Here is a 25,823-nt window from a genome sequence, read left to right on the forward strand (position 1 = left end):
TGTCAATTTGCAGGTCTCTGTCTGATCACCGGCCGCTTGGGTAAGATTGAGTCTTGCAATGATTTGTAGATCCAATGAACACGTTTATCAAATCCCAATGTGCTGATGACCTTTTTACAGAAACACTGTAAAAGTGATTTGTTTCAATGTTTCAGGCTCTTCTAAAAAATAAAAAAAACGTTGTGTGCCAATATTCATCCAACTCAGACCAACGCGATGGGGACAGAAAATTCCACATTTCAGACATCAACACAACTCCGTGTACCCATCTGATCTTCAGCTCTGTCAGTATTGATCCAGCTTATCACATTTTACCTAGACCCGATGACGTGCCAAAAATTCCAGCCTTCACTTCCCTCAGGTCGACATTGAGCAGGCACATTTTTTGTGGAGAGATGTTGTTTTCAAGATGTCAATAATCAATAATGATTGCAGCAACAGCAATTCCCAACCGAAAACCCTTTTGGAGGTCAACTTGACAAAGCAGATATTCTCATCTACCATGGAACGTCAGCCAAAATCATCTCTTACCGTACATGTCAACTTCACAAAGATTTTCTTTTAAATAGGAATTCAGAGAGGAAATTGAAGCTGAGACACGGAAAAGTTAAACGACTGCTCACTGCTGGTGTCGCTGCTGATACAAGCCATTAGAAGGAGTTATGATGTCAAAGCTATTTCCAAGTACAGACACACACTTGAAAAAGATTGCCATAATGTGCTCCTTTCATGTTTTGCTATGCAGTAACTCTCATCTGTGTTTTATCAGTGACACGGATTTCTTGAACGTGATGACGTCAGACAAATAAATTTCCGCAAGCAAAACCAACGTTCAACATGCCAAAACGCTCGTACGAAGAGGCCCTGTAAGTCATCATAACCTTTCTGCTACGGGATCAGTCTCAGTTCATGTTTTGATGACTTGAGCGCCATGTCTGTTCTTTGGTCCCGAACTATTTTCATATAGGTCACTGCAATGGAATACCGGAAGAGTCAAAAAGCAACAAAGAGTAAGCTTAAGATGGGAATTGGAGTATTTGGATAATTTTTTTTTACTACCAACTCTGAGAGCAAAGTTGAGCCGGTCGGTGGAAGGCAGCTTGTCTGGTATACCAGCCGGTGTCTGGTCCCGTTCCGAGGTAAAATATGACGGCAGCAGCTTCCGTTATAACGGGTGAGAAGACTGGAGTACTAAAATCTGGATCTTGCTTTCAGGTGCGCTCACCTGATGTCTGGTTTGCCTTTGACAAGCAAGCAGAAATTGATCAAAAGGTAGCCAAACATCATCCAAAAATCCACCGTAGACATCGGCTTGTCACCAATGAAATGATCACTGAGATGACACATCGTATCAACAGTGACAATTTGCCATCATTAAACGTGTATTTACCCAATTAAACACATCGCACGGGCCGCCACCACCAACACAACAAACACATGAGAACTTTCGGCAATACAAACAGGTCAGCAATCAGCTCTTCAATAAGATTCCTGGAGTCACGTTTGCTTAACTTGCCAAGGTGAATGGGTTCATGATATTAAAACTGTAGGTAGTGATTAATGTAATTGGGGCCAAAATAAATTATAAAATCAGTTTTGTGTGCATTTATGACAGCGGGATCATTATGTCAATGTGGGGGCTAATCATTAAGTGTTTTTTTCCCCCCGTTTGTACCATGAAGTAGTTTTTTTCAATGATGCATTTATCAGTAGTGTGATTACATGTCGTTCACGACCTCATGACAGCTGTGCACACCAGACTGCACGCCACTGTTGTTTTTTGGTTCATCAGGTGATTGTGTGGAACAAAATTCAATAAAATGCATCTTTGACTGCAATGTGTTTACTGTATGTATTTTTGACAAGATTTTGAATGTCAGAGTGCTCTGCTGCAATGCAAAACACTGAAAAGAGTTATTTGACGAGAATAGTCATTTTTGTAACGTCCTACTTGTTCAAGAAAAACAGTTAACCAATGAAAATGACTTCTTGATGGGCAATATGGGACTTTATCAAGATGAGGAAATTCACAATTTTCAGTTGATGATAAACATGAATTCTTTTATGTGCCTCTTTCTACAGAACAGACTCACAAACACAGAAAAATACCACATTCTTGCCAGTGTGGCCACAATAGACAAAAACCACCTCTTACTCTGCAATGTTCAACCCTTTTACCATTTGACAAACATGTATTTGGGAGACCCCAAGTGGTCATATACTGAAAATAAACCCCAAAAAAGGTTCATTTTTGTATTTTACATCCAGTTACTAGACGTTAGTGTGCAAATCTAACACACCTGTGCAAAGCATCAGTGCTAAACATAGTGATGCACCAAAAACAATAATAATTAATAATAATAATTCATCAGATTTATATAGCGCTAATACTGCGAATTACTATATATTGGTGAAAGGGATACTTGATTCATTTAGCCATTTTCAGCAGTAAAAACTTCATTCATTCATTTTTGTCTATAGTTCATTTGATAACTTCATAATTTTAATAATAATAATAATGGATCGGATTTATATAGCGCTTTTCTAGACATTCAAAGAAGCTTTACAATGGCATGGATACATTATTCATGCACTCTGGTGGCAGTAAACCGCTTTAGTAGCGACAGCCGCCCATGGGGCGAGTGTGCGCGTACGGCCCCTCCGACCACCACCAAACATTCACAGCTTCCATACACCAGTGTGAGTAGCACTGGAGGCAATGTGTGTGAAGTGTCTTAATCAAGGACACATGACTTGGGGTTACTGGACGACCATCTCGCCACGGCCGCCACAATCAAATTAAACATTCAAGAATTATAATCAATTATGACACGACAGCACTTGCATAGACGGTAGTATTCACATTTCTACATTGTGGGTTGACAAAGACACGTCAGTCATGACGTGTTGACTAATAGACCTGCCTGTAACCTTGCAAAACACATCACAAACATTAAGCACGCAAATAATTACCTGCCTGATTGTAGTTTTGTTTTCAGGGAAAGGGTATGATTTTTTGTTCCATTACTTTAGAGTTCATGGGCAGAAGTGTGAGGCTCAGGAAGTTTCCGAATGTCACAGTTTTGGATCAGCCTGGAGTAGAACAGAACAAGCTCCTCGTAGTTCTTTCTGGAAATCCTTTCATTAATGCCATGAAACCTAAGAAAAAGGGGAACAATACATGAAATCTGCCAGGTCTTGGGTAAAAACAATTGTTTGTATTTAATTTACATAATTGTTCATTCTGTGCTTTTAAGTCATCGTCAACAGCTTCGTTGTGTTGCTCTTCTTTCTCCTTACCTCTGGGCATCGCCTGGCTTAAACCACAAAGGGGCAAAGCGGTAAATATTGCTGGTCAGATCTTTGAAGTGTCGACTGTCTGTGTTCCCAACACAAATACCTGCACATTCAAACATTGAAATACACAGTTAAGGAACGTTCAGTGTTCTGTTTCAATCTGACATTTACCTGGAGCGACTGCTACTGTCGGAAACATGTCCAACACAGTTTTCTTGATGATCTGGAAGCCGTAAGATTTCTCATCGGATGAACTGACAGGTAAAGGATCAAAGCCCTCAATGAGCTCTATCTTTACACGTTGGTCGCCAACTGTAACCTGGATGAGGTCCAGGACCTAGAAAGAAATAACAGAAATTTCATTTGATGCTGAAAATGTCCGATGGAACAAATTGGACTCAATACCTCTTGTAATGACTGTGCGGAGTGGATTCGTAGATTCACATACGCTTCAGCCCGGGGAGGTATTACATTAAACTGCAAAAAATAAAACATAGGGGGAAAGTTTTGAAAATCACATTAAATGACTGGAATCTAAATTCTAATACTTTACCTTTACACCTGAATTAAAGATTGTGACTGCAGTAGTAGTCCTTACAAGGGCATTGGAATCTGGTTTTTGTTCAAGAAACCTGTGCCACAAAACATATATTAATGACATATAAACATATATATATATATACAAATATATAACATATTTTTAACTCATTCACTGCCATTGACGGCTATAGACGTCAAAAGTTCATTTGAACTATTTCTATTAGTTTAACATTTTTTCCCACTTTTGTTAACAAGATTATGAAAACCTAGATTTTTTTAAATTGTACATTAAGAACAGATGTAAAATTTGTGATTCATCGTGAGTTAACTAGAGAAGTCATGCGATTAATTAAAATTTAAAAAAATAAAAAATCGCCTGACGCCCCTAATTTTTAATAATCTTTTCTTTTTTTTCTTATTGCATCAGGTGATTAACATTTTTAATTGTAACTAATCACATTACTTTAATAGTTCTAGGTTTTCATACTCTTGTTAACAAAAGTGTAAAAAATGTTAAACTAATAGAAATGGTTCAAATGAATTTCTGACGTCTATAGCCGTCAACGGCAGTGAATGAGTTAAACATATATATTATTATTGCAAAAGTACCACAAACAAAGATGAAAACATGGGAGGATGCAATTACCTGCCAACAAATGGAGAAAACAGCCACAAATTTGATAGTATGAACTTCATTGGTAGCCCAAACTACAATCGCAAAAAGAAGGTTTCATCCATATGCAACTTGACCCAAGCAGTTTATTTCAAATGTACCTTGTGGGCTAGGTGTTCAAATGTTTCACGTTCTGGTCCATAACCAAATAACATGGGCATAGGGTTGTCCTCAAGTCTGAGGAATAGCAGTCTTTAAGAAAACGATGTGCAAAGACATATCCCAAAAAAGACACAGAATTTTATTATTAAAAAAAACAAACCTTTTGACTGCTGCAGCTAAGATCCCAATGCTGCTCTCCCTGGAAGGCATTGACGCATGGCCGGGAAGAGTGGATACACTCAGCTTTACAATGGCAAGGCCCTTTTCACTTACACCAATTCTATACAAAACATGTACACACAAACACTTCATCTTTCAGGTATAGTAATAGTGACAATTTCATTTTGATGTTGCGTTCTCACAGAGCCGCAGGTCCGTTGAGACCGCTGATGACTCCATCCAGCACAGCGAGACCCTCATCCAGGACAAACGACAGTCGCACATTACGCTGCTTCAGCAGTCGTACGATGTTCATGGCTCCCTGGTGACCGCTGACCTTAAAAAGACCGAAAAGACGACAACACAATAAGCGCCGTCTACTTTCAAAGTGTGCCTACGGAAAGGTAAGTTACTTCTTCATCATGGCCGAGACCAATGTAAAACCCTCTGCGTGGTGCGTAGCCATTCATCAGCAAGTATTCCAGGGCCTGGAGAATACCCTGGAAGACACAAGGAAATAATGATGAGGATTGGTTGTGTGCAGTTTGGAAGCAAACCGCCTGCCAAAGACGCAGACGAGGGCCAAAATCAAATGGAATAGTAGCATTAATACTGTAAAGTAATGGCGAACGCACAATAAGACATTACAAAATGACTTCTATTTTTGTCGTCATTTCCGTTGAGGCCAGCACTCATTTGCTAACACCCAGATGTATCCTGGTGTTTACTGTTTACAAACATTATAGTGGAATAGCAGGTTCTCTCACCATTAAAGAGCTCTTGTCATCTATCGTCCCTCGACCGTAGATGAAACCGTCTATCTCCTGGGCAGAAAAGGGCGGAGCCACCCAGCCGTCTGACTCTGTGGCAGGCACCACATCAATATGAGCCAACAGCATGTATGGCACCAGGTCGGGCTGCGATCCTGGGACCCAGAACAGGTGACTGTAGTTGGCCACCAGTTCATGATGTACCAGGTTTGAGGTAAAAAGTGTCGGGAAGGCTGACAAGGGAAGAGAAGAACATGGAGACAAGTTACACATATATATATATATATATATATATATATATATATATATATATATATATATATATATATATATATATATATATATATATATATATATTCCTTTGTATTTTACACCTGACTGAAGATAAGCAGTACAAAGTTGTTCAGTGGCTATTAGATACGAGATGTGCCGTAAATATATTTTGTCCAATTAAATTAGAGTAATGTGCACTTAGGGGACCCAGTGACAAACTGGAAGTGTAAACACGAGTTAAATAATTTGATCTAAGCTTGCGCACACGTCCGATTGCTAATAAAGGGCTTGATATCATAGTCTGAAAAACACATTGTGTTGTAGGCAGGCGGGACATTTTTTTTTTGGTAATTTATGGCAACATTGGCGAGATTATACAATAGGATTGAAGAGATTTGCAAATATATGTCAATTTAACAAAACAACAATAGCTAGTCAGTTTGTGGCGGCTCAAGCCCTCCTTTGGACAAAGTATAAAATAGCAACTTGCCGAAATGTTTGGATACGTTGGAAATGTTGAGCTCATCAACATTTGCTATTGGCTTTTATGTAGGGTACAGCTCAGTAGTGTTGACCCCTGCTATTCACAGGGGATACCCTGTGGTCACGGTGGCCGCTGCCTTGTCCGGTATAGAAACAATGTGTGACCTTTGATACTTAGCTTTCGCATAACTGTGCTTCCAACACATTTAAAAGTGCCGTTACCTCTTCGGAGAAACGAGTTGAAATGAAGCAGTGCAGTGGTGTTGCTTTCCGTGGGTGAAAAAGACACCGTCGGGATGCGAATGGCTTCTGATGAATCAAGAAGAGAGATAGTCACAAACAAACAGGTATGGGGGATTCTACCCTGCTTCGTTGAATCAACGGCTTGTTTCGGATGGACACACGTAAAGTAATTGCGTGCCTTTAAAGTGTGTTAGAAGCTCCTCTCGCTGACGGTGGTCGATGTCAAGCAATATGTCACTCGCCGCTTCCCAGCGTGCGAGTTGAAGTCCTGCATTCACGTCCAGTGACAGCGTTCTAATTGACGCGATGGTAATCAAGATTAAAACAACGGCGAATCCAGTACCTATTATAATTTTCAGAAATTTGATCATCATGACGTTTATCTGGCGAACAACAGTATAACTCCTGAAGTCTAGTTATTCTGAAAAGTTCACAGCAGTTCACAGTTGACGGTCCCGAAGCCTAAAGCCGACACGCATGCGTAAAATAATGACGTCACTGTTAACACGGAAGCAAAGTCCCAGCTGTTTAAAGATTAAAACTACACACAAAAATAATGTGAAGCTTTATATTTGTTTTCGACAAATGTTTAAACACCTATTAAATGTCATTATTGGGTTATAATGGTTTACATTTCTTGGTGTTCATGTTTGTAATAATGACACTGAGCTACAACAATTACTTCTCCCCAAAACTGAAACTATTTTGAAAAATAAAGCTGAAACGAGGTTTTTAGGTAAAGTGCCTTTGACTAAAGCTGAATGTGTTTACAGAATTTTGCGCTTAGCTCTTCCACTTAATTTTTCTGATTCCACCTGTAAAGACATAAAATTTTGTTTGGAAAAATAATCACCATCATGTGAAAACGGAAAACACTTTCTTTCTGACTTTCCAAGCGTGGTTTTATTAACTGCAATTTAAGGACCTTAACTATAAACTTAAAGTAAAGCGGCAGCAGGGTTATTTATTTATTTATTTATTTATTTATTTATTTATTTATTTATTTATTTATTTATTAATCCAGATTCATTATGGTAGTTCATTCTTAACAATGTTGCTGAGAATGTTGGTGGTCTTCAGTTCCGTCTTGGAGTTATACTGTTTCAAGGATACATGTTAATATATTGGAACTTTATCAACTCGCCTGGAACTGTAATATTTTGCCACATTGTGGCAAGAAGGAATACATCACTCTATCTACAAAATTGGATCAACAAAATTACAATTTATCAAAAATACTTATCTTAATGGCCAACTACTCAGCTATGAAGTTTTTCTTTGGTAGAAAAAAAATCAACATTAAATCAATTTAACATGATCAAATCCATTCCCACTGGTGTATAATAGAATAAATGCAATGCTGTAAAAAAAAAAAAAAATGGGGGGGGGGGGGTGCATTGTACCACTGATTGCACCCTCTTTTTTTTTTTTTACATTGGTATTGATATGATTAGAGAATGTTTCTATAATGAGAAGAAAATACCACCACATCAGCCAGTAGTAGGGTTAGGGTTAGGTTTTTTTTGTAACACAATCTTTATTTACATTAACTACCATAAGGCACGGCTTATTCCCTTTAAGCTTTTGCCTCAAGTAAAGTCAAGAATTACATTTGAAATGTATACATAACATATAGCTATCTAACACACATCTCAATATTTCATGGCATCAAAAATACTGTAAATGTAGCTACTGTGAAAGTGACCCATTGTTTTAAGGTTGCTCATATAATAATATATTTTGGAAAGAACTTGAAAACTAATACATCTTAAAGAATTAATATTGAAAGAAAGAACATTATCTCTCATCTAATGAAAAGAAATTAGGCACCATTGTCAATTTTGATATCGCATTTGAAACATTTCACCTCCATTAGTCTCAATTTATTATTATTATTAAATTGTATTGGTAGATTATTATGTGATGCTTTGATTAACATTCATTCAGGGGTTTTCAAACAATTGTCATGGATTTGTTTCCCCTGAAAAATCATGCACATCTTGTTACTACCTTTATTATTTCTTTAGCTCCACCGCATTATTCATGATTTGAATTTTACATAGATGTACGGCTTTCAACCTTGTATGAACATAGACAATACAAAAACACAGTCACACAAAACATCATTTTTATTGAACAAGGTTGCAATACAAATTGGGCAATATCATATCATAGTACATTTAGCATATATACATAGCATGAAGCAAAACATGGCTCAAACATTACAAATGCCCACTTCAATTGGAAAAGGTAGAAATTAGTCTTATTGCTTAGTACAAACAAAGTAAAAAAATATATATATATTTTCACTCTCATTTCTCCCTCTTTGTTGTCTGTCCCATGCAATGGATTGTCCATGAGCGCCACAGGAGAACTAAATGAGTATTCTTCAACACAAATGACGAACAAGAGGACAAAATGACAAAACTAACTAACCCTACTTGGTGTTTTTGTGTATACATCCTGTGTGCAGGACTGCTTCCTGGCTTGCTCATCCACAACTAGGGACAACTCAATAAAGACACACATGACTGACTGTATTTCCCACTTCAACTCTTCAAGCGCCAGCAGTCTGAGATTTAAGTGCGACCGAACGACCGAAAACTGTCTGACCTTGCTGAACCGAGACCAATGCTCCTGCATGTTGCCAACAAGTGAGTTAAGTTTGGCGTACAATATTAAATATACTTTTTAGGAATGAAACCTCTGTCTTTGTTTGCTTTTGATGAACAGTTAAGCCCACTAAACGACGGTGTTTTAATGTTTATATTTACAATCATTGCAGGTTTACAATTTTTCTGATACACGTCCAGGTACAAAAACAAAATGCAGTACAGTGCAGCTATTTCATTTGGAAGAATAATTTTCAATGGTAAATGATAAACATTTAGGTAAATCTCCTGTTTTATCAAATTCACACCTAAACTCATAATGGTCTAATCTCTGATTTTTCTCACCCAACAACCCCCTCCAACCTGAACAGAAATCATCATCGAGAATGACCTGACGTTCAACACAACTAAACACATGAATTGATGATAAAGTACTTTATTTTTACTCTTCTTCATTTTCCTAATTACACTCCTCCCTATGCCATTCACAATGGCATGTTTATCAGCTTGGAGTCATATACAAGGACCTGCATGGAGGAGTTTAGCACAGGCAAACTTTCCACATTGTTTTTTTTTTCTTTTACAAATCCAGAGCAAATCCATTAGAAAAAAAGGAGTGTCTGTGGTATGTACAAATACAAATGTATTGATAACTGCTACAAACATGCAATGAAAACTAATTAAAAAAAACAAGCTGTCTATTGGGGAAGTAGGCCAAAGTTAGCACTAGTGTTTTACCATCCACGTCAAGTGAAAGTGGAATTTTCAAGAAAATGGACTATTATTGAGGAATGCAGAGAAATGGCTAGAATTGAAACATGCTAAACAAATAATACATCATGTAATACTGTACATCATGCAGTCAATATTAGAAAGTATGCCATCACTAAAAATCATAAAATCATTTTTAACATCATGCCGTAAGTTTCCATCCTTTCAATCATCTGACAAACCTTAATGTGCATTGCTAGGTGCTGCTGTTTTGGTCAACAATTGCCAGGTGTGAGGTCATTCTCATTTATACTTATGATAGGGAGAGATGCATTTATTTGTCTTAAATTGGATGACTAAATAGAGCTCAGGATCTAAATCTGGTACATCGGGTTATATCCGATATGTCAAGTCAGTGTTCCAGGACAAACGCAGAATGCAATGAGCCGTTACTTTTTTATCATCATTATGTGTGTGAAGTTCCAGGGCTGGTGTCTGTATTTCAAAACCCAAGTTACAAGCTTTCACCTTCATTGTGGGCCGGACGATCAGAAGCACGTCTACAAAGGGAACACGCATGTTCACATTTTTTCCCCCTCTTTCTCAGAATCAAGAGGGATCTGTTTTGAAGGCGTGGACCGTATCAAGATGGCCGTGACGACTGAGCTGCGCAGGTTCCTGGAAGAATCCTGCTCGGAGTGGAAGAAGTTTGTACTTGAAATATCTTTTGTGACACCAGTCCTGGAACTTTCCTGACACATCTTGTATAGTTCGCCAAACATTGTGTAACTGTCAGAATGAGGTGACGGAGTTCATGTGTTTTGAATACATTGAAAGTAGAAAAGTGAAGCCCAGTTAGCATTTAACATTTCAAAAACAATCCTCTTGTTGATTATCCACTGTGTGTCCAATGGCTTTAAACCCTACATGAAATGCTAAAGGGAACTCACATAGGAATAGAAAGCCATATGACACAGTCGTGCACTCATTTGGATGACAAGATGCAACGCCGCTGCAGTAAGAGCTTGGGAACAAAAAAGAGGTAAAATGAGGGGCAGGTTGCAGACAACATTCCGGATTTAAAACTCACATAAGCATGAATAATTAAACAAAAGAAACAGAGTCTTCATAAGCCCAGGGGAGCTCGCAGTCTCCTCGAAATTGTACTTTTCACAGCACACACGAAAATAAAATGACCCTTTCCCCGATGTTTGAACCTCACAGCAGCACGTTGTGGGAGTGATTTCAATCCCTAGGCAGGCTGATCTAATCTTTGGGATAAAATGCTGTATGTGAGGTGCCATTTTGATCACAGCTATTTTCCTGCTCAATCTTAAGCACGTCGAATGAACTTCTTTTTTTTTATTTTTATATCCATGCATGACTTTGGAAGGATGCATTTAAAAAATCACTATTGGGTGCAGAAAGCCTATTGAGCACCCCAATATATCTTTGCCATATTTAGAATTACTTTACCACACCCCAAGTCTCACTGCAACTGATTACTGGAGCATAAAATTCATCCAATTAGCATCATTATCAATAGAGGTGTAAAATACTATTATAATAACACTATACTGTACTGGAAGTTAGCCTCAAGAGATCAATGTGGTTTCTGGCATGAAAGCTGTTTTCTCAGCCTTAGAACTGTCCGTGTAAAAATCATTAAAGGCATTCCTGCTCTGAGAGGTACCACGATGCAATTTGCTTTTCTCTATATTCATCTGATTGGCCTATAAGTTAATTATGGAAGTGATTACGTCACAACCAAAAGAGGCTGATGTGACCAGACAATCTGAGCTGTTGGGTTTTCATTTGAGTCGTGACTCCAGCTATGAAGGCCAGATTTGCTCACTCATATGTGTACTCAGAGAACAGTAGCCGTTGTACAAACAAGAAGAAGAAAAAAAAGAAGTGCTGTGTACGGAGGGGAAGCAGGCTACTATGGAGGACAGAGGAGGCATTTATTGACATTGTATCAAGTGCAACAGAGGTATTTGAGGTGCATAGGGGCCAGGTATTTGTCAGTCTGTGATTCTTGTCTCCAATTCAAACAACAAAAGCCCCTTTGAGACCGCGTTGCTTTTTTTCCCTCAACTTCCTGTACTATGCTGCAACTTTCCAGTGCTGGGAGAACCACTTCTCTTCCACTTTGCATGCACCTGTTACAAGCAAGGCAAGAGGAAAAACTACAACACTTTCTTATTTATTTATTTTTTATTTTTTTTGCTTTTAATGATAAAATACAATTGCTTCATCCAACCTTGAAATTCAAAGTTGTTTAGTATGTGACCGTAAAAGATGTTAAGCCGACCTCAGAGAGTGAATTTGCCGCACACTGATTGAGCGAAGTTGTTTATTCATGAAAGGCCACCTCCAATGAGCCCCAGCGAGCCTGTGTCGATGCATATCTCAGCATAAATTACGAAAGCCTCCGTGACAACCTCTGTCCAGACAAGAAGGTGATTGTTAGCCACAGGGAGGATTAGCTCTAATCCCCTAACAGCATACATGGTCCCTCTCTGCTGGGAGCCAATTTAGACAATCAGTTCTGGCCAGATGTTTTGCGTCACTAATGTTGATCACGTCCACGTGTTGTATGTTTTGCGGGTATGACTGTGAAGCATGCGTGATGATGGAGTTATAAAAAAAAAAAAAGAAGGAAAAAAAAACAACAACAACACAGATACAGCGAATGACTCACACATCATCACAGGTTTCTGCCGCTGAATGTAAAGATGATTTCGTATCCTCACTCTAACACAAAAGCATCTTCCTCTGACAATCAAAAAAAAAGCCAAATACACCCTTAAGCCCATCTCTATAACTGCACACTTCTAAAAGTAAGATTCTGTTAATGCATGCTTATGACGGAAATATCCGACTCTTACCTCCTTGTATCTCTCCCGCGTCCCTGGCTGGAGCCGGAATGGCATCCCCTCAGCCTGATACTGTATGGGGAGACAATGGGTAGCAGAGGGGGGAGGAGTTACTATGCGAGCAGGAGGGAGTAAAAGGCGAATGAAAACCAGGAGTGAGGGAAAGAGGGTGAAAGGGGGCTCTGAAGGGTTCACCCACTTATAACGCTCTCAAAACGTTACGTGAATGGCAATTCCTCAGCACCCCCCCCAACCCCCCCCCCCCCCCTTCCCTGGATGTAATGTCAGAGAAAACATCAAGCAGAAATCCCTGCTTCACGTGGGAAATGTCAGGAAAAAACAAGAGACTGTGAGAGAATGCTGTTCCTGGTTTTAAACAAGTCCTTTTCTTTGGCTTTCTTTGAATGATTTCTTAAGACTCCAAGTTGGCAGAGTGCCCACTGGTCCTGGATGGATAAAAGAGGGGCTGAGGTAGGGGGGCTTTCTATTGTGTTTGTTCCCTTCCTTTCAGGCCAGCCACTCAAGTTGATCTTTGCAGCCAGTGAGAATATTCTTTAGTTATCCTTCACTGTCACCACTCCCATTTCCACTAATAATGTTTCACCCGAAATAATATTTCACCCGCTCCCCCCCCGCCCCCATCCAGGACAAAAGCAAGTTGCATTTAATGTAAAGTACTGACATGAGTTCACCCCCCACTTCCCTTCCGCCCCCCCCCCCCCAAGCCTTTTTTGTGATCTTACTTGTCGTAGCAGTCCATCAGGAATTTTCCCAGTGAATGTGGGATGAAGACAGCAGGTGTCGAGACCCCGCCTCCTCCTCGTCCATTGAATGTGATGCCATTTTTGGAGGTTTATTCAGTGACGTCATGTCGGTCAGAGGGGTTGGAAGGCTCAATGCAAGCGCAACTCTCACTTGTGCTGCATCAATGCTGCAAGAGGAGCCTTGTTTTCACTCCCAGTTGACCCCTCCTCCTCATTCCCCCACTAACCCTCCCAGTCTTCCTCTGGCTTTTCCAGCAAATAGACACAGGCCAGGCTCATTACTATTCACCAGGTTCCTCGAGGACACACATCGCTGCCCTGCGCTCTACTGCCGTATCGAACGGTGTGAGGTGAAATAGAAGAGGGGATTGGTGACAAGGGGACATCTTCTGATACAAGAAGGATTTGATCAAGTCTGTATGTTTCACGTTTGGATCTGAGCGCTGTTACCAGACAACTGCATGCATGGCTTGGTCTCTCTCTTGCTCTCTCTCCCTCTCAGTAAACAAACCATACATCTTGTTTCAGGTTTTGAGATACCAATGTGCATTTTTAGCAGTGGCAGGCGGTGCGATAGGTACCTGCGCCGGTTCAGTGTTGCCTCGAGATACGAATGACCCAGCTTGAGATTTTTTTACTTTGACTTTCGAGCGCAAATGTAATAAGATCTATGGTGGCAGTGACTCAAATGACATCACAAAAAACAGCAGTCGGTCAGATAGAATTTGTAAATATTCTTAAAAATGGTATTTAACTACTCGTAGTTCAACTTTACAGGCAAACTAAACGTGAAACAATGTGTATGTAAAGCCACATAGCTTGGCCTTTAGTCTGCTAGCTTAATGCTAATGCTAACACATTATGGGAAACCCCATAGACAGGTACAAACAATTCACATCTGTATGATGGTGTAATAGCCTTTTAAGCAATGGATATTTGTACACAAAATGTGCAACAACATGTAGGCAGACAATATAGCAGCACTTGCATGTGTTCTTTCTCCTCTGCGAAGATCAACTAATTATATTGCCGTCTCGATGTAATATCCTTAAACTGACACAGGTGGCCAATGCATGCACACCAAGAATGAACAGCACAATGTACATTGAAATGGACACGTTTGACATAAAGTTTTTCATTCTTTTAATTTGATTTAATTATATCACTATGTGGTTTTATAAAGTATATAATATATATATTTTTTTCTTTAATAGTTTTTGGGGGCAAATTAAAATGGATGGTGCACCTGGCGGCTAATTGAGGGATGGTGTCTATTAGAGGAGGGTTCACACTCCTCTACTTACTATAAGTAGCCCATTTAGCGGGAATTCTTGTATTTCGCTAGCACTGGTTGTCGTTCGTCCCAAAGGTTTTTGATTGGCCTTTTCATCTACACCAAACTCACCCAAGCATTTCTTTGTTGAACCTTGCTGTGCTCTGGAAGACAGACTTCCAGCAAATTACTTGAGAGCATAGAATTTTGAATGAATTGGATTATTTGACTCATCAATGCACCCCAAATGACAGACAAATATTAAAGGGACAGTTTGTGGAAATGTTTGTATCTAATGGTGCACTAATAGAATGCAATAACCTAAGTTTGAAACGCAAGCAAACGTCACAAGCCTACCACCAAATACTACGTTCACTATTTTTTTATACATTATTATGTATCGTCACCCTCTTAAAATAATTGCCCACGTCATTTTATTTGAAACAGAACAGCTGCAGTTTGTCTTGCGGCACAAAGAGTGTGCGTCACATCTGCTTGGCCTCACTTTGTTGTCGAGCTTGACTTATTTGTTGCTGTCTGACTTTCCCAGTAGAAATAAACATATAGTGACTTCCTGCTTCCCGTTGACGTTCACGTCTTTATTTAGCTCATTCCTGTGTTATCAAACAGCCAATAGCTTGGGACATCGACATACATACTTGCACACGAAACAAACGCATGCTTGGTTATGCAGTGTGTCATGCTCGGAATATGACTTAACCTCAGAGAAACTGTCCAAACACTCTGCTCTGACATCATCTGCGAATGTCTGAAATGGAATGATCGAAACTTGCGACACAGTAACGTTGAAAAAAGCACGTGTTAGCCTGAGTGCTAATGTAATGTGTGACCATTCAAAATGGCTCCAGCTCCACTTCAGCACATCAACCTGAATACATTGAAAAAGGTCTGGCTTATGTTTATATGCACTCATGACCTTAACATTACTGTAAGTAGACATGCAATCTAGCGAGAGTCATAACAACAGCTTTAAAGGCCATTCTTATTCACGCCTCTGAACGACTCCATTTTGTCCTACATTTGTCAATATTTGCAACTTGTACACCCGCGCCACGTGCGCTGATCTCTCTCAAATCGTGTCTGCCGAGTTATTATATGCACGCGTAGCCTCCGTACACCCGTCTGACTTATATTAGTATGAAACAAACGTTGAAGTCAAGGTAGGTTATGATGGGATTCAAAATTCTTGGAATATATTACAAAGAAATAGGCACACGGTTTTACAAAAAATCTAAACATGCATAAACACATGAGATCAAATAGAAATTTCAAAAAGACAACAATACTTCTGGCGGAGAAAATAAATTCAGACGTGAACTGTATTTTGTATTTTGTATGCACTGTATGTCTCTTGAACAGTTGTGAAAGTCAACCAAGAATCAAATGAGTACCTTTGTTGTCAAAGCTTATTATTATTTTGCACATACAGCAAACAAACATGCAATGTACCTGAATTTTAGAGGTAAAGGTATGAGTGAACAAATCCAGATTTTATTTGAAGAGTAAACCTCACAAATATTCCCAGTCATTTTGTACTGCGATCCCTTTTTTTTTCTGTATTAAACATTAACCTGAATTGTTTGACCTTGAGCTGAGGTTGATGCTAATGCTGCAGTACATTAGCGCCACCTTGTGTTGACATTTAAAACGTGCTTTTCCCTGCTGAAAAAATTAAACCTTTCTTTTCTCTATTATTGAGGCAACCAATGACAATTATTTTAGCAATTTTGACCTGATAACAATCCGACAAATGAACTGCAAAGAGTTCCACGCATCAATTTAACTTTTTTTGAAAGTGTTATTGCACATTTTGCAATTGTTTATTTTTTATGCATTTTATTTAACATAGCTTATCCATGTGAAAATGTTCAGTGTTGTTTTAAACTATGACCATAAAACTAATCCTCTATACATTTTTTATTTATCAGCAGTATTAGTCACACGCTGTCCTTTATGCCAATTGAACCCATGCAAATAAGTCCATGTCCTACTCAAGTAACCAGAGGTGGCTGTTGATTTTTAACGACACACTCAAGATTACACAAGTTGACAATTACCTGAAAGAAGTCATCCTGTGTTGTTATATCTCCAGAAGAGGAAGTGTGGGTGGGGGAATGAATGTTAATAAATGTCTTTTGTATAAACACGTTTCTTGAAGGTTTCACTCACGATCATGTCCACTTGCAAGAGATTTTAAATCTGTTACAGGAAAACCGACAGACTCTGTCAAATGTGTCATGGCACCAAGACAAATGTCAAACGGGTGGTGTGATGGCGATTCTATGGGCCGATGAGCAACAGGTGCCCCTTGGAAAATGTGACAGTGGTGCATTGAGATATGAGTAAGGCAACTTATTAGTATTTCAAAATTTCAAGAACCCTACAAGTAACGGATATTTGAACACAAACATTAGCAACACATGTAGACAGACAGTATAATACAGACTGGTGTATGTTTTTTTTTTCCATCCTCTGCGAAAAATGACTAATATGACTGCAGCTTATTGAGGAATTGTAACCGTCTCTATGTACAGTAACAGTATAACCATATTTCTGTGTATATTGCCCCCAAGTGTCTAATATTTTTAGCTCTTTTTTTTCTTTTTTGGGGTAGGTAGGGTTCTGTTTTTTTCTGTTGTTTCATGTATACATTCTAAAAACAACCACTTACCATTGACAGTACTTTAGTAGAAGTGTCAACTCAAATGTGGCAATGATTTAATTGCTGATTTTTTTTTCTACGAGCAATTATATCAAGTTTTTGCTATGTAGGGAATCACTACTTACAATCCATGAAAAAAATATTTTTAAGAATAAATTGCAGTTTTATTGCACTGATTTATGAAAGAGAAATTGACATACATTGAATTCGTGTTTTAATGTGCCATTGTGTCTAACAATGATTTATTCCATTCATTTTCAAAAAATTTAAAAGTAATGTTAAAGTTTAGCTTTGCCGGAAGCCCATATTTCCCATTTTTGGACTACGCATTGTCTTGTTCCATGCAATCATTCAAGGGATTAGGTATTAAATCCCCGTTTTACTCACACTGCTCCAAGTTAAATCACGCTGCATATTACTGTCATTCACCACACATTGTTTTCAACGCTAAGCAATATGCTTAAGAGATCACTGGATATCTAAACTTCACTGAAGCCTTGACTTGACCTGTTATGTCTTCCCAGATCGATGCTATCACTGACACATGGACAGGCGATAATCACAAAAGAGTCTCAAAGGGCTCCACAAGCACAGTTGACAAAGATTAGCAACATATTCTGATCGAAACCTCCAAAAGTGTTATAACTCTTCAGGCAAGAAATATTTGAGCAGAAATCATATAAGTAAACAGGCAATATCACAATATTCCCAGCCATATAGTCTACGAAAAACAACTAACAAAACAAATAATGATGCACAAATTGTTTCATTTTTTTCATTATATTTATGTTATTACAATCTCTTTTCCTGAAGTAAGATATTATAAAGGGCTATTTTTCTTGTAAAAAAAACAAAAAACATTTCAAATAAATATTTTGGGGTTTTTTTTGTGGGAGACTGGAACAGATTAATGGATGAATTTATTTAAATGAATTTTAAATTATTTTAGATTTAGGTCATAGAATAAATTGAACTTGCATCTCAAGGCACCACTTGGGTCATCAAGAATGACAATTTGTTGTGCCGGTAATTTAAATGTAAAGTCTAAACAGGGTATTCTGATTAATATTGCGTTTGTGGAATATAAAGTCAGCAGTTATTTCCCCAGATCACGGGGGAGACAATGCTCCAATAAATTTACTTGTTTTGCACGGGATGGCCATTTTGTTAATTGCTGTTGGAAAATGACATCACAGTGCCTAAGGGCTCAGGCAATGACCAATCATGGCTCACCTGTTTTCTTAGTTTGTTCATGTGACGTTTGCAAGCTAAGCTCTTTGGCACTGTGATGTCATTTTCAGTCGCACGTGACAAAATGGGCGCCCCCTGAGATGGATACACACACACAAAAAAAGTGGATTTTGCTGCTTAACTCATATTCCACTAATGCAATATATTATTATTAATCAGAATACTGTGTTTAAAATAGTGAGGCACACAGAACATATTGTAAAGAATATTTTTGACTTGACTTTGCCTCTGGCAGTTTTTCTTTCTTTTCTTTTTTTAACTATAAAAACCTTGTTTGGGGTCAATTCTACATAATTTTCTACTGAAAGATCATCTCGCTAGGATGATGCCATGCGGGTCTGTATTGAATATCACAGGATGATGTCACGTCGTGAAAAGAACAGGACCTTCTAAATGTGTCATTAGCCCTCGAATTTAATTTCCATCCGCCACAAAACATAAATGCACATCTTCCGGTACCATTTCACCATAGGGTCTTTTTTTTTTTTTTTTTTGCTGATAATCATTGACACCAATTGGACTGCTCCTGTTATTGTTAGAATAATGTCTGCCCCACACATTAACCAAGAGGACATCCTTGTTAGTTAAGCAATAAAACGGAGAAGGGAGTGGAACGCTTTAAAAGAGAGCAAGGTAACTCCTGACAATCCAGACAACTGCTTGTTGTCTTTTGTGCGGCCAAGATGTTTGTGGATGATCGGATAGTAACTCTGTTCAAAAGGAATGCCCACCACACGTTGACTTACTGGAGTGTTTTCTTCAGTTTTGGATTGTGCATCGCTTTTCTCGGGCCGACCATTCTGGACTTGCAGTGTCAAACTAAATCCACACTGAGCCAGATTACGTGGGTCTTTTTCTCCCAGCAATTCTGCTTGTTGATTGGCAGCTCGGTCGGCGGCGTTTTCAAGAGGACGTAAGTAAGCGAGAGGAAGAAAGTCTTGGTGGCGACGAAAGCAACGAGACGTCGTCACAGTTTTTTTTTTTTTCTGTTCTAGGTTGTTCACCGCTCTGTCTGCTTTATTTGTCTCGGCGCTTATTATCTCTGTGATATTTGCCATCATCCCTTTGTGCAACAATGTTCTGGTGTTGGCCGTCGCCATGGCCGTGTCGGGGTTGGCTATGGGAGTCATCGACACCATCGCTAACATCCAACTGGTCGCCATCTATCAGAAAGACTCGGCCGTTTTCTTGCAGGTGAAAGGGCATCTTCTCTGTGTGTACAGTGGTCGTGGTAATTAAAAGTATAACTCACATCTTTGTTGTTTTTTTTTGCCAGGCTCTTCATTTCTTTATCGGCTTCGGCGCCCTGGTGAGCCCTCTGATTGCAGATCCGTTCCTCTCGGAGCACGGCTGTGGGAATCACACTGGGAACGGGACAGAGATCATGCATCACTTCAGGAACATGCTGAGACACAGTCCCATTGCCGAGCACAACATCACTCAGAGCCACTTGCCCCACGGGGGAGCAGATGAGGGGTCCAGTGTGCACTACGCCTTCTGGATCATGGCTCTTATCAATGTAAAGACTCCAAAGGAAACACTGACTCAATGTGATGTTTTTCGAATGGAAAATGAATATGATTTTATTTTGCACCCTCAGCTGCCTGTGCCCCTCGCTGTCCTCTTCTTGATGTATCGCGAGCGTCTTATCCCATGCTGCCCTCACGGCACACCTAATCTGCTGGACAAAGATGAACTCGCCATGGATAACCAGCAGGGAGCCGAAGGCGCAGAAGTGGAGCAGGCGGCGCATGAAGCTGGAGGTATCGTAACCTGTGAATAATGCATGATTTTTTTTTTCTCTCGCCATTGTCCGGGGAGGAAGACAACAATAAAGGCCATTTTGTGTGCCGCCACGTGTCAATTGTGTGCACAGGTCACGGCGATATCTTTAGCTGCTGTCAGAATGATAACCTGCGTGGCCTGCCAGTGTCCTTCTTCATGATTCACATCCTCGGTGGGATGGTGCTTTTCATGACTGATGGCATTGTGGTGAGTGAGATGCACGCACACAGAAACACATCTAAAATAGAAACATTGTCAACATAAGCAGCGGTGACCCAAGATTTTCAGGATATCAGCCGTCATTGGGCTGATTTTTGTTGTTGTTGCTTTGAGTAAAAAATTAAGATACGAGCCATTTTGGCAGGAGTTTGGCAGATCGTGAGCAAATCTTCTTCTTCAAAAAAAAAGAAAAAAGGAGGCTTCAAGCTGTTTACATTTTCAAGTGCATTTCGTAAACTGTCAATGCAATCATATAATACAAAAATATTAGTTGATGTTTAAAAATGTTCTTCTGCAATTCATGTGTGACCACATGGACGTTATACTACCTGACAGAACATTCAATTATTTATATCCCCTTATCAATTAGTTGTCAAAAATATTGATACATCAAAAACTAGAGCCATTTCAAAGAAATATATTTTCAGACTCAGATGCCAAAAATTACCCAGAAACCATTCAAATATAGACTATTTGGCACTCAAAAAAAAAATGTTAGCCCGTGTATTCAAGTAATAGCCACTTAGTGTTGAAAAATTACTAGCCTATTATTACTGCCAATTACTATATATGGGTGAAAGGGATACTTGACTCATTTAGCCATTTTCAGCAGTAAAAAGCTCATATTTTGTTTATAGTTAATTTGACAACTTCATAATTTTTACAATATCAATAATGCATCAGATTTATATAGTGCTTTTCTAGACATTCAAAGATGCTTTACAACGGAATGGATACAATATTCATGCGCTCACACATTCACACCGTGGTGGCGGTAAGCTACTTTAGTGGCCACAGCTACCCTGGGGCAGGCTGACGGAAGCGTGGCTGCCAGCGTGCGCTTACGGCCCCTCCGACCACCACCAAGCATTCGCACCTTCCACCCACCAGTGTGAGTAGCACTGGAGGTAATGTGTGTGAAGTGCCTTGCCCAAGGACACAACGACACATACCTTGGGGAGCACGGGGATCGAACAGCCGACCTTCTGGTTACTGAGTGACCATCTCTACACCCTGAGCCCCGCCACGCCACGATTAATAACTTTAAAAACACATTTTGACACTTGCTGTCGACTGAAAATGACCACGTGTGCTTAGGGCTCAGGTAATGACCAATCATGGCTCAGTTTGCAAAACGTCACATTACCACCAGAAAACAGGGGAGCTGCGATTGGTCGTTACCTGAGGTCTGAGCACCTGTGATGTCATTTTCAGTAGACAGCAAGTGACAAAATGTATTTTTAAAGGTACATGAAAAATAATGAAGTTATTAAATTCATTAAGTATAGGTGAAATATTATATATATATTGTTTAAAATGGCTAAAGTAGTAGCCTGAATGATTGTTACTTGAAATAGTTATATTGTATTTAATTATATTATTATCTTGTGTTTTTTATATATATAATGTATAACAGTATTGAGTGCTATTTTACTTATTAAAAAAACGCATTACTATATTTTTGTACTGTTTTTTTTTTTTTTTAACCAGACGGAGACTTTACCTCGCATCTCCACGTGCCACTGTATTTCATTAATGATTCTCCAAATTCGACACAACAAAGCCCAACTTTGTTTTTCAGGGGGCCTATGCCGGTTTTGTGTACACATACGCTGTTGCACCACCCATGTCTCTTCCCCATAAAGCCGCCGGCTACTTAGCCAGCATTTTCTGGGCGGCCATCACCGCAGGTCGACTGCTGTCCATCCCTCTCTCATACCGTTTTCAAGTCATGAAACTGCTCATCGTCAACCTGGTGAATGAAACAATGAAAACACAAATGTGAGGCACACACAACTAAAGGTCAAACTCAATTTGTCCTGCCTTTTACAGGCTGGCGCTATTATCACTGTGTTGCTGCTGCTAATCTTCTACACCAGCAACACATTTTTGTATATTGGGACGTGTTTGTGTGGACTTTTCCTCAGCAGCATCTTCCCATGCATGCTTGCCTACACTGAAGACATTCTTGATTACCAAGGTATGTTTAACAGTACACATATTGTATACAGTAATGATAAATCACACATTATATAGGCTAAAAACTATATCGTGTTTGTAGGTTGTGCTACGTCGGTGCTGGTGACAAGTGCGGGAATGGGAGAGATGGTCATGCAGGTTCTGGTTGGCTCAGTAAGTCTAGTGGCCGTGAATACAAAAGGAATAATATTTGTCTCATAAACCACTCTCATAGAGATTTTGTGATGTTATTATATCCCCAGATTATACAGACCGCAGGCAGCTATAGTTTCCTTCTGTGCGGAGTGATTATGGCCTGCATCGGTTTCCTCATTTTTATGGGTCTGCTCTTCTTCCATCGGATGCACAGAAACTACCTCACAGGTACAACAGCATCCCCTATTCCGACACTGTAGGCTTGCTGCCGGGTTGTTTGCATGCATTTCACCCTTGTCATCATTCACTTGCCGCCCTCCCCTTGCATCCCGCTAGGAACGACAAAAAAGTCCGCCATGGTGGAGGAAGAAACGCCAGGAGCAAATGGATCATCCAAAGCTGAGCCAATAGAGGAGACACAGAAGAGCTGAGAGGGGCCGGCCGCTCTGTTGTTTTCCTAACATCAAATCCATTCATTTACCACAAAGACTCTTGCTACTTTTAGCATGCTGGGAGCAAAATGTTTTTTTTTGTAATTTGCAATAAGGATGGGCATAATAATAGGTTGCTTGATAAGTGTCAGTTGTGTGGATTTTATTATTCATTAATCACATTTTGATGCAATTGAGGCGAAATGAGGTCCTGAAGCATTAGCTCAATGCCACTTTGGCATTGAAACAGGAGTTCAGTACATCCAGAGAGAAGGACTCTCCCATTCCACATGAAAGAATATTAAAATAATCGAATCCAAGTCCAGTTAATCATTGATTAATTAGCTTGCCTAGTCCATCAAGGAGATGTCATTAAAATGCCCATCCCTAATTTGCAAAGAAGAAAGTGTTTTATTTTCAGAAGCATATTGAAACTCCTGGAATATGTTGATGTCGTTTTGTAACTTAATACATATTCTCAAACTGTTGCTATATTAGTAAACAAGATTTCAATTCAGATTTAGGTTGTTGTTTTTAGTTTCCCAAGTGGCCTCATACTCTGTTTTTGCATTAATCTTATGTGGTGAGGACTTCGTACTTGGCAAGATTAGAACGAGTTACACATTCCAATCAATATGTAACTCCCGATTAGATGTCATAACTCATTGGCGTTTGTTACAATAGTTTACCAGCCAGTTCATCTACATACATCCAGAAGGGGGCGATATAGATTCGATTTTAACTTCGCCGTGGCCACAAAACGTTCACATCGGGTTTGTCACAACCTGCAGTCATCATTGATCAAGTCCCAAAGTCATGGATGCTGATGGCAAAGTGTGTAAAATGAATGGACACAAATACTGCTTTCAGTTATGTGATAAACAATTTATTTTCCCAAGCGAGACAGCAGCAAACCCTAAACAAGATGAACCGAGATTCTTCGAGGAAGCTCCTATATCCTGTTTAATGTCATCAAATATTTAGCATTCATTGTAGAAGCCATTATCCGTGATTTGTAATGTGATCAGGTTTGAGTTGCTTCGCTTTTATCGTCAAGATCAACTCGGAAAGATTTATCCAAACTGACAAGAGTGCTTTACCTGAACTTATCTCACGTTCTTGTCTTGTAGATCTGAGAACGTCGCCGTAACATTCTTGCCAAGACATTAATAACGTCACACTATGAGCCCCCCAAGAAAGGGATACATACACACAGATCTAATACACATTTGATTGACCCGTCATAACTTGCACTTTGCTTGTGACTTTGTACAATAAAGCCTTCACAACTCAAAACTTTGATAGGACATTTAGGACAGGCATATTTGTGTTTTCATCAAATATGCTGCTCATGTTTCCCAGCTAATACATTTACTGCCTCTATTGAGGGGTGACATAAAACATTAGCAGCCGAATCACATAAACAGGAAGAAAAATAGCTTTGGAAAAGCTAATTAGACTTCTGATATGTGACGATAAATATGTTTGACATCACTAATCATGCAGAGAAGAGTTTAACAATGTGTCACACAGAAACACTTGCATTTCCGTGAAAAGCATTTTAAAGGGTAAATAGAGAACTACTTATCTAATCGCACAGCTTCCATTTTAATGAAACACCATCTTTATCTATAAGGGTTTAAGTTATATTGCAGCTGTCAGAAAACACCTTGGCTGAGGCCTGGAAGCAGAAGTAATAACAAATCTGGTTGCCATACCAGAATCAGACGACTGCGTGGATGAATATTCAAAAAGAGAAGTCAACCAAATGTCAGTGGCACTGAAATGGACTGTTGACGTATTTCACATGTAACCGAAACAAATTGAAGTCTCGTATGTCACAGTGCAACCTCTGAAGTCGTATGTCTTATAAGCAGAATGTTACATTAGGCCTCTTAATAACTAATCTTCAGTTTTTTGTTATTGGGGGTTCTCCCAGAACTTTTCAATTGGTGCCATGACCTAGATAGGTCACAGCAGCACAACGGCCTAGCTCAAGTCACCTATCTAATTATTAATTATTATAATTATAATTTGGATACACCCATACTGCAGTTGACACCAAATTGTACTTATAATATGTATTCTTCGTAATTAGATAGGACAGCATACTATGTCTCTCTCTTTCTCTGTGCCCTAAGGAGAAATAGGCATATTTATTTATTTATATAAAGTTGCCATCACCTTGTATTTTACCACCCTCTTTAAAATAATTGCGTATCATTTAATTTGCCAAAGTTATAATTTTGTTGCCTAAATCATCTCCTCTTGATTGCAAATGGTTACATTTTTTGTGTTTTTGAAAAATCTGAAAAAAATGATTTAGGCAATTATTTTAAGAGGGCGTCGATTTGTTGCCTTGCTCATGGGTATTGTAGTAAAAAGGGCAATCCAACTTCTGTGGATTTCAGCCCTTCAACTATTATCCTTCACAATGTGCAAGCTGAGTAGTCAACAACAACAACAGGCTAATGTCAACGTAGTGGAAGAAGAAGCATTATAAGGTATTATCGGGTAAATGTCTGAGATTTAAAAAATAAAAATGGAAAAAAAGAAAAAA

General features: G+C 39.2%; 2 protein-coding genes and 1 long non-coding RNA gene across 3 annotated transcripts; 2 read left to right on the top strand and 1 right to left on the bottom strand.

Annotated features, from left to right (window-relative positions):
* Positions 1-1,986: 1,986 nt before the first annotated feature.
* On the bottom strand, positions 1,987-7,439 carry pm20d1.2 (peptidase M20 domain containing 1, tandem duplicate 2). The gene is made up of 13 exons (XM_086069913.1): positions 6,719-7,439; positions 6,520-6,606; positions 5,539-5,774; positions 5,185-5,271; positions 4,975-5,108; positions 4,773-4,892; positions 4,612-4,687; positions 4,484-4,545; positions 3,851-3,929; positions 3,703-3,774; positions 3,469-3,634; positions 3,301-3,400; positions 1,987-3,159 (listed from the first exon to the last, which is right to left on the bottom strand). Exons 1-13 carry the CDS (start codon positions 6,912-6,914, stop codon positions 3,030-3,032), a joined length of 1,545 nt encoding a protein of 514 aa, XP_085926039.1. The 5' UTR covers positions 6,915-7,439; the 3' UTR covers positions 1,987-3,029.
* On the top strand, positions 6,424-11,344 carry LOC147179521 (uncharacterized). Its single transcript, XR_015094211.1, has 3 exons — positions 6,424-6,644; positions 9,014-9,194; positions 10,471-11,344. It is a non-coding gene; the product is annotated as an uncharacterized LOC147179521 (long non-coding RNA).
* Positions 11,345-19,351: 8,007 nt separating this feature from the next.
* On the top strand, positions 19,352-23,782 carry slc60a1b (solute carrier family 60 member 1b). The gene is made up of 10 exons (XM_086068806.1): positions 19,352-19,626; positions 19,709-19,907; positions 19,990-20,232; positions 20,314-20,476; positions 20,590-20,705; positions 22,300-22,473; positions 22,551-22,698; positions 22,780-22,850; positions 22,940-23,060; positions 23,169-23,782. Exons 1-10 carry the CDS (start codon positions 19,397-19,399, stop codon positions 23,261-23,263), a joined length of 1,560 nt encoding a protein of 519 aa, XP_085924932.1. The 5' UTR covers positions 19,352-19,396; the 3' UTR covers positions 23,264-23,782.
* Positions 23,783-25,823: the final 2,041 nt, after the last annotated feature.

Source organism: Leptonotus elevatus, chromosome 2 (assembly GCF_054856555.1).
Source record: "Leptonotus elevatus isolate MCC_2025b chromosome 2, RoL_Lele_1.0, whole genome shotgun sequence".
Taxonomy (NCBI): Eukaryota; Metazoa; Chordata; class Actinopteri; order Syngnathiformes; family Syngnathidae; genus Leptonotus; species Leptonotus elevatus.

Excerpts from the sequence above, each read along its gene's own strand:
- pm20d1.2 (XM_086069913.1), bottom strand. The coding sequence starts at position 6,914 with ATGATGATCAAATTTCTGAAAATTATAATAGGTACTGGATTCGCCGTT. Across the intron at positions 5,775-6,519 it reads CAACTCGTTTCTCCGAAGAG|CCTTCCCGACACTTTTTACC; the intron begins GTAACGGCACTT and ends TTCCCTTGTCAG. Across the intron at positions 3,160-3,300 it reads AAGCCAGGCGATGCCCAGAG|GTTTCATGGCATTAATGAAA; the intron begins GTAAGGAGAAAG and ends CCTTTTTCTTAG.
- slc60a1b (XM_086068806.1), top strand. The coding sequence starts at position 19,397 with ATGTTTGTGGATGATCGGATAGTAACTCTGTTCAAAAGGAATGCCCAC. Across the intron at positions 20,706-22,299 it reads TCATGACTGATGGCATTGTG|GGGGCCTATGCCGGTTTTGT; the intron begins GTGAGTGAGATG and ends TTTGTTTTTCAG. Across the intron at positions 22,474-22,550 it reads AACTGCTCATCGTCAACCTG|GCTGGCGCTATTATCACTGT; the intron begins GTGAATGAAACA and ends TGCCTTTTACAG.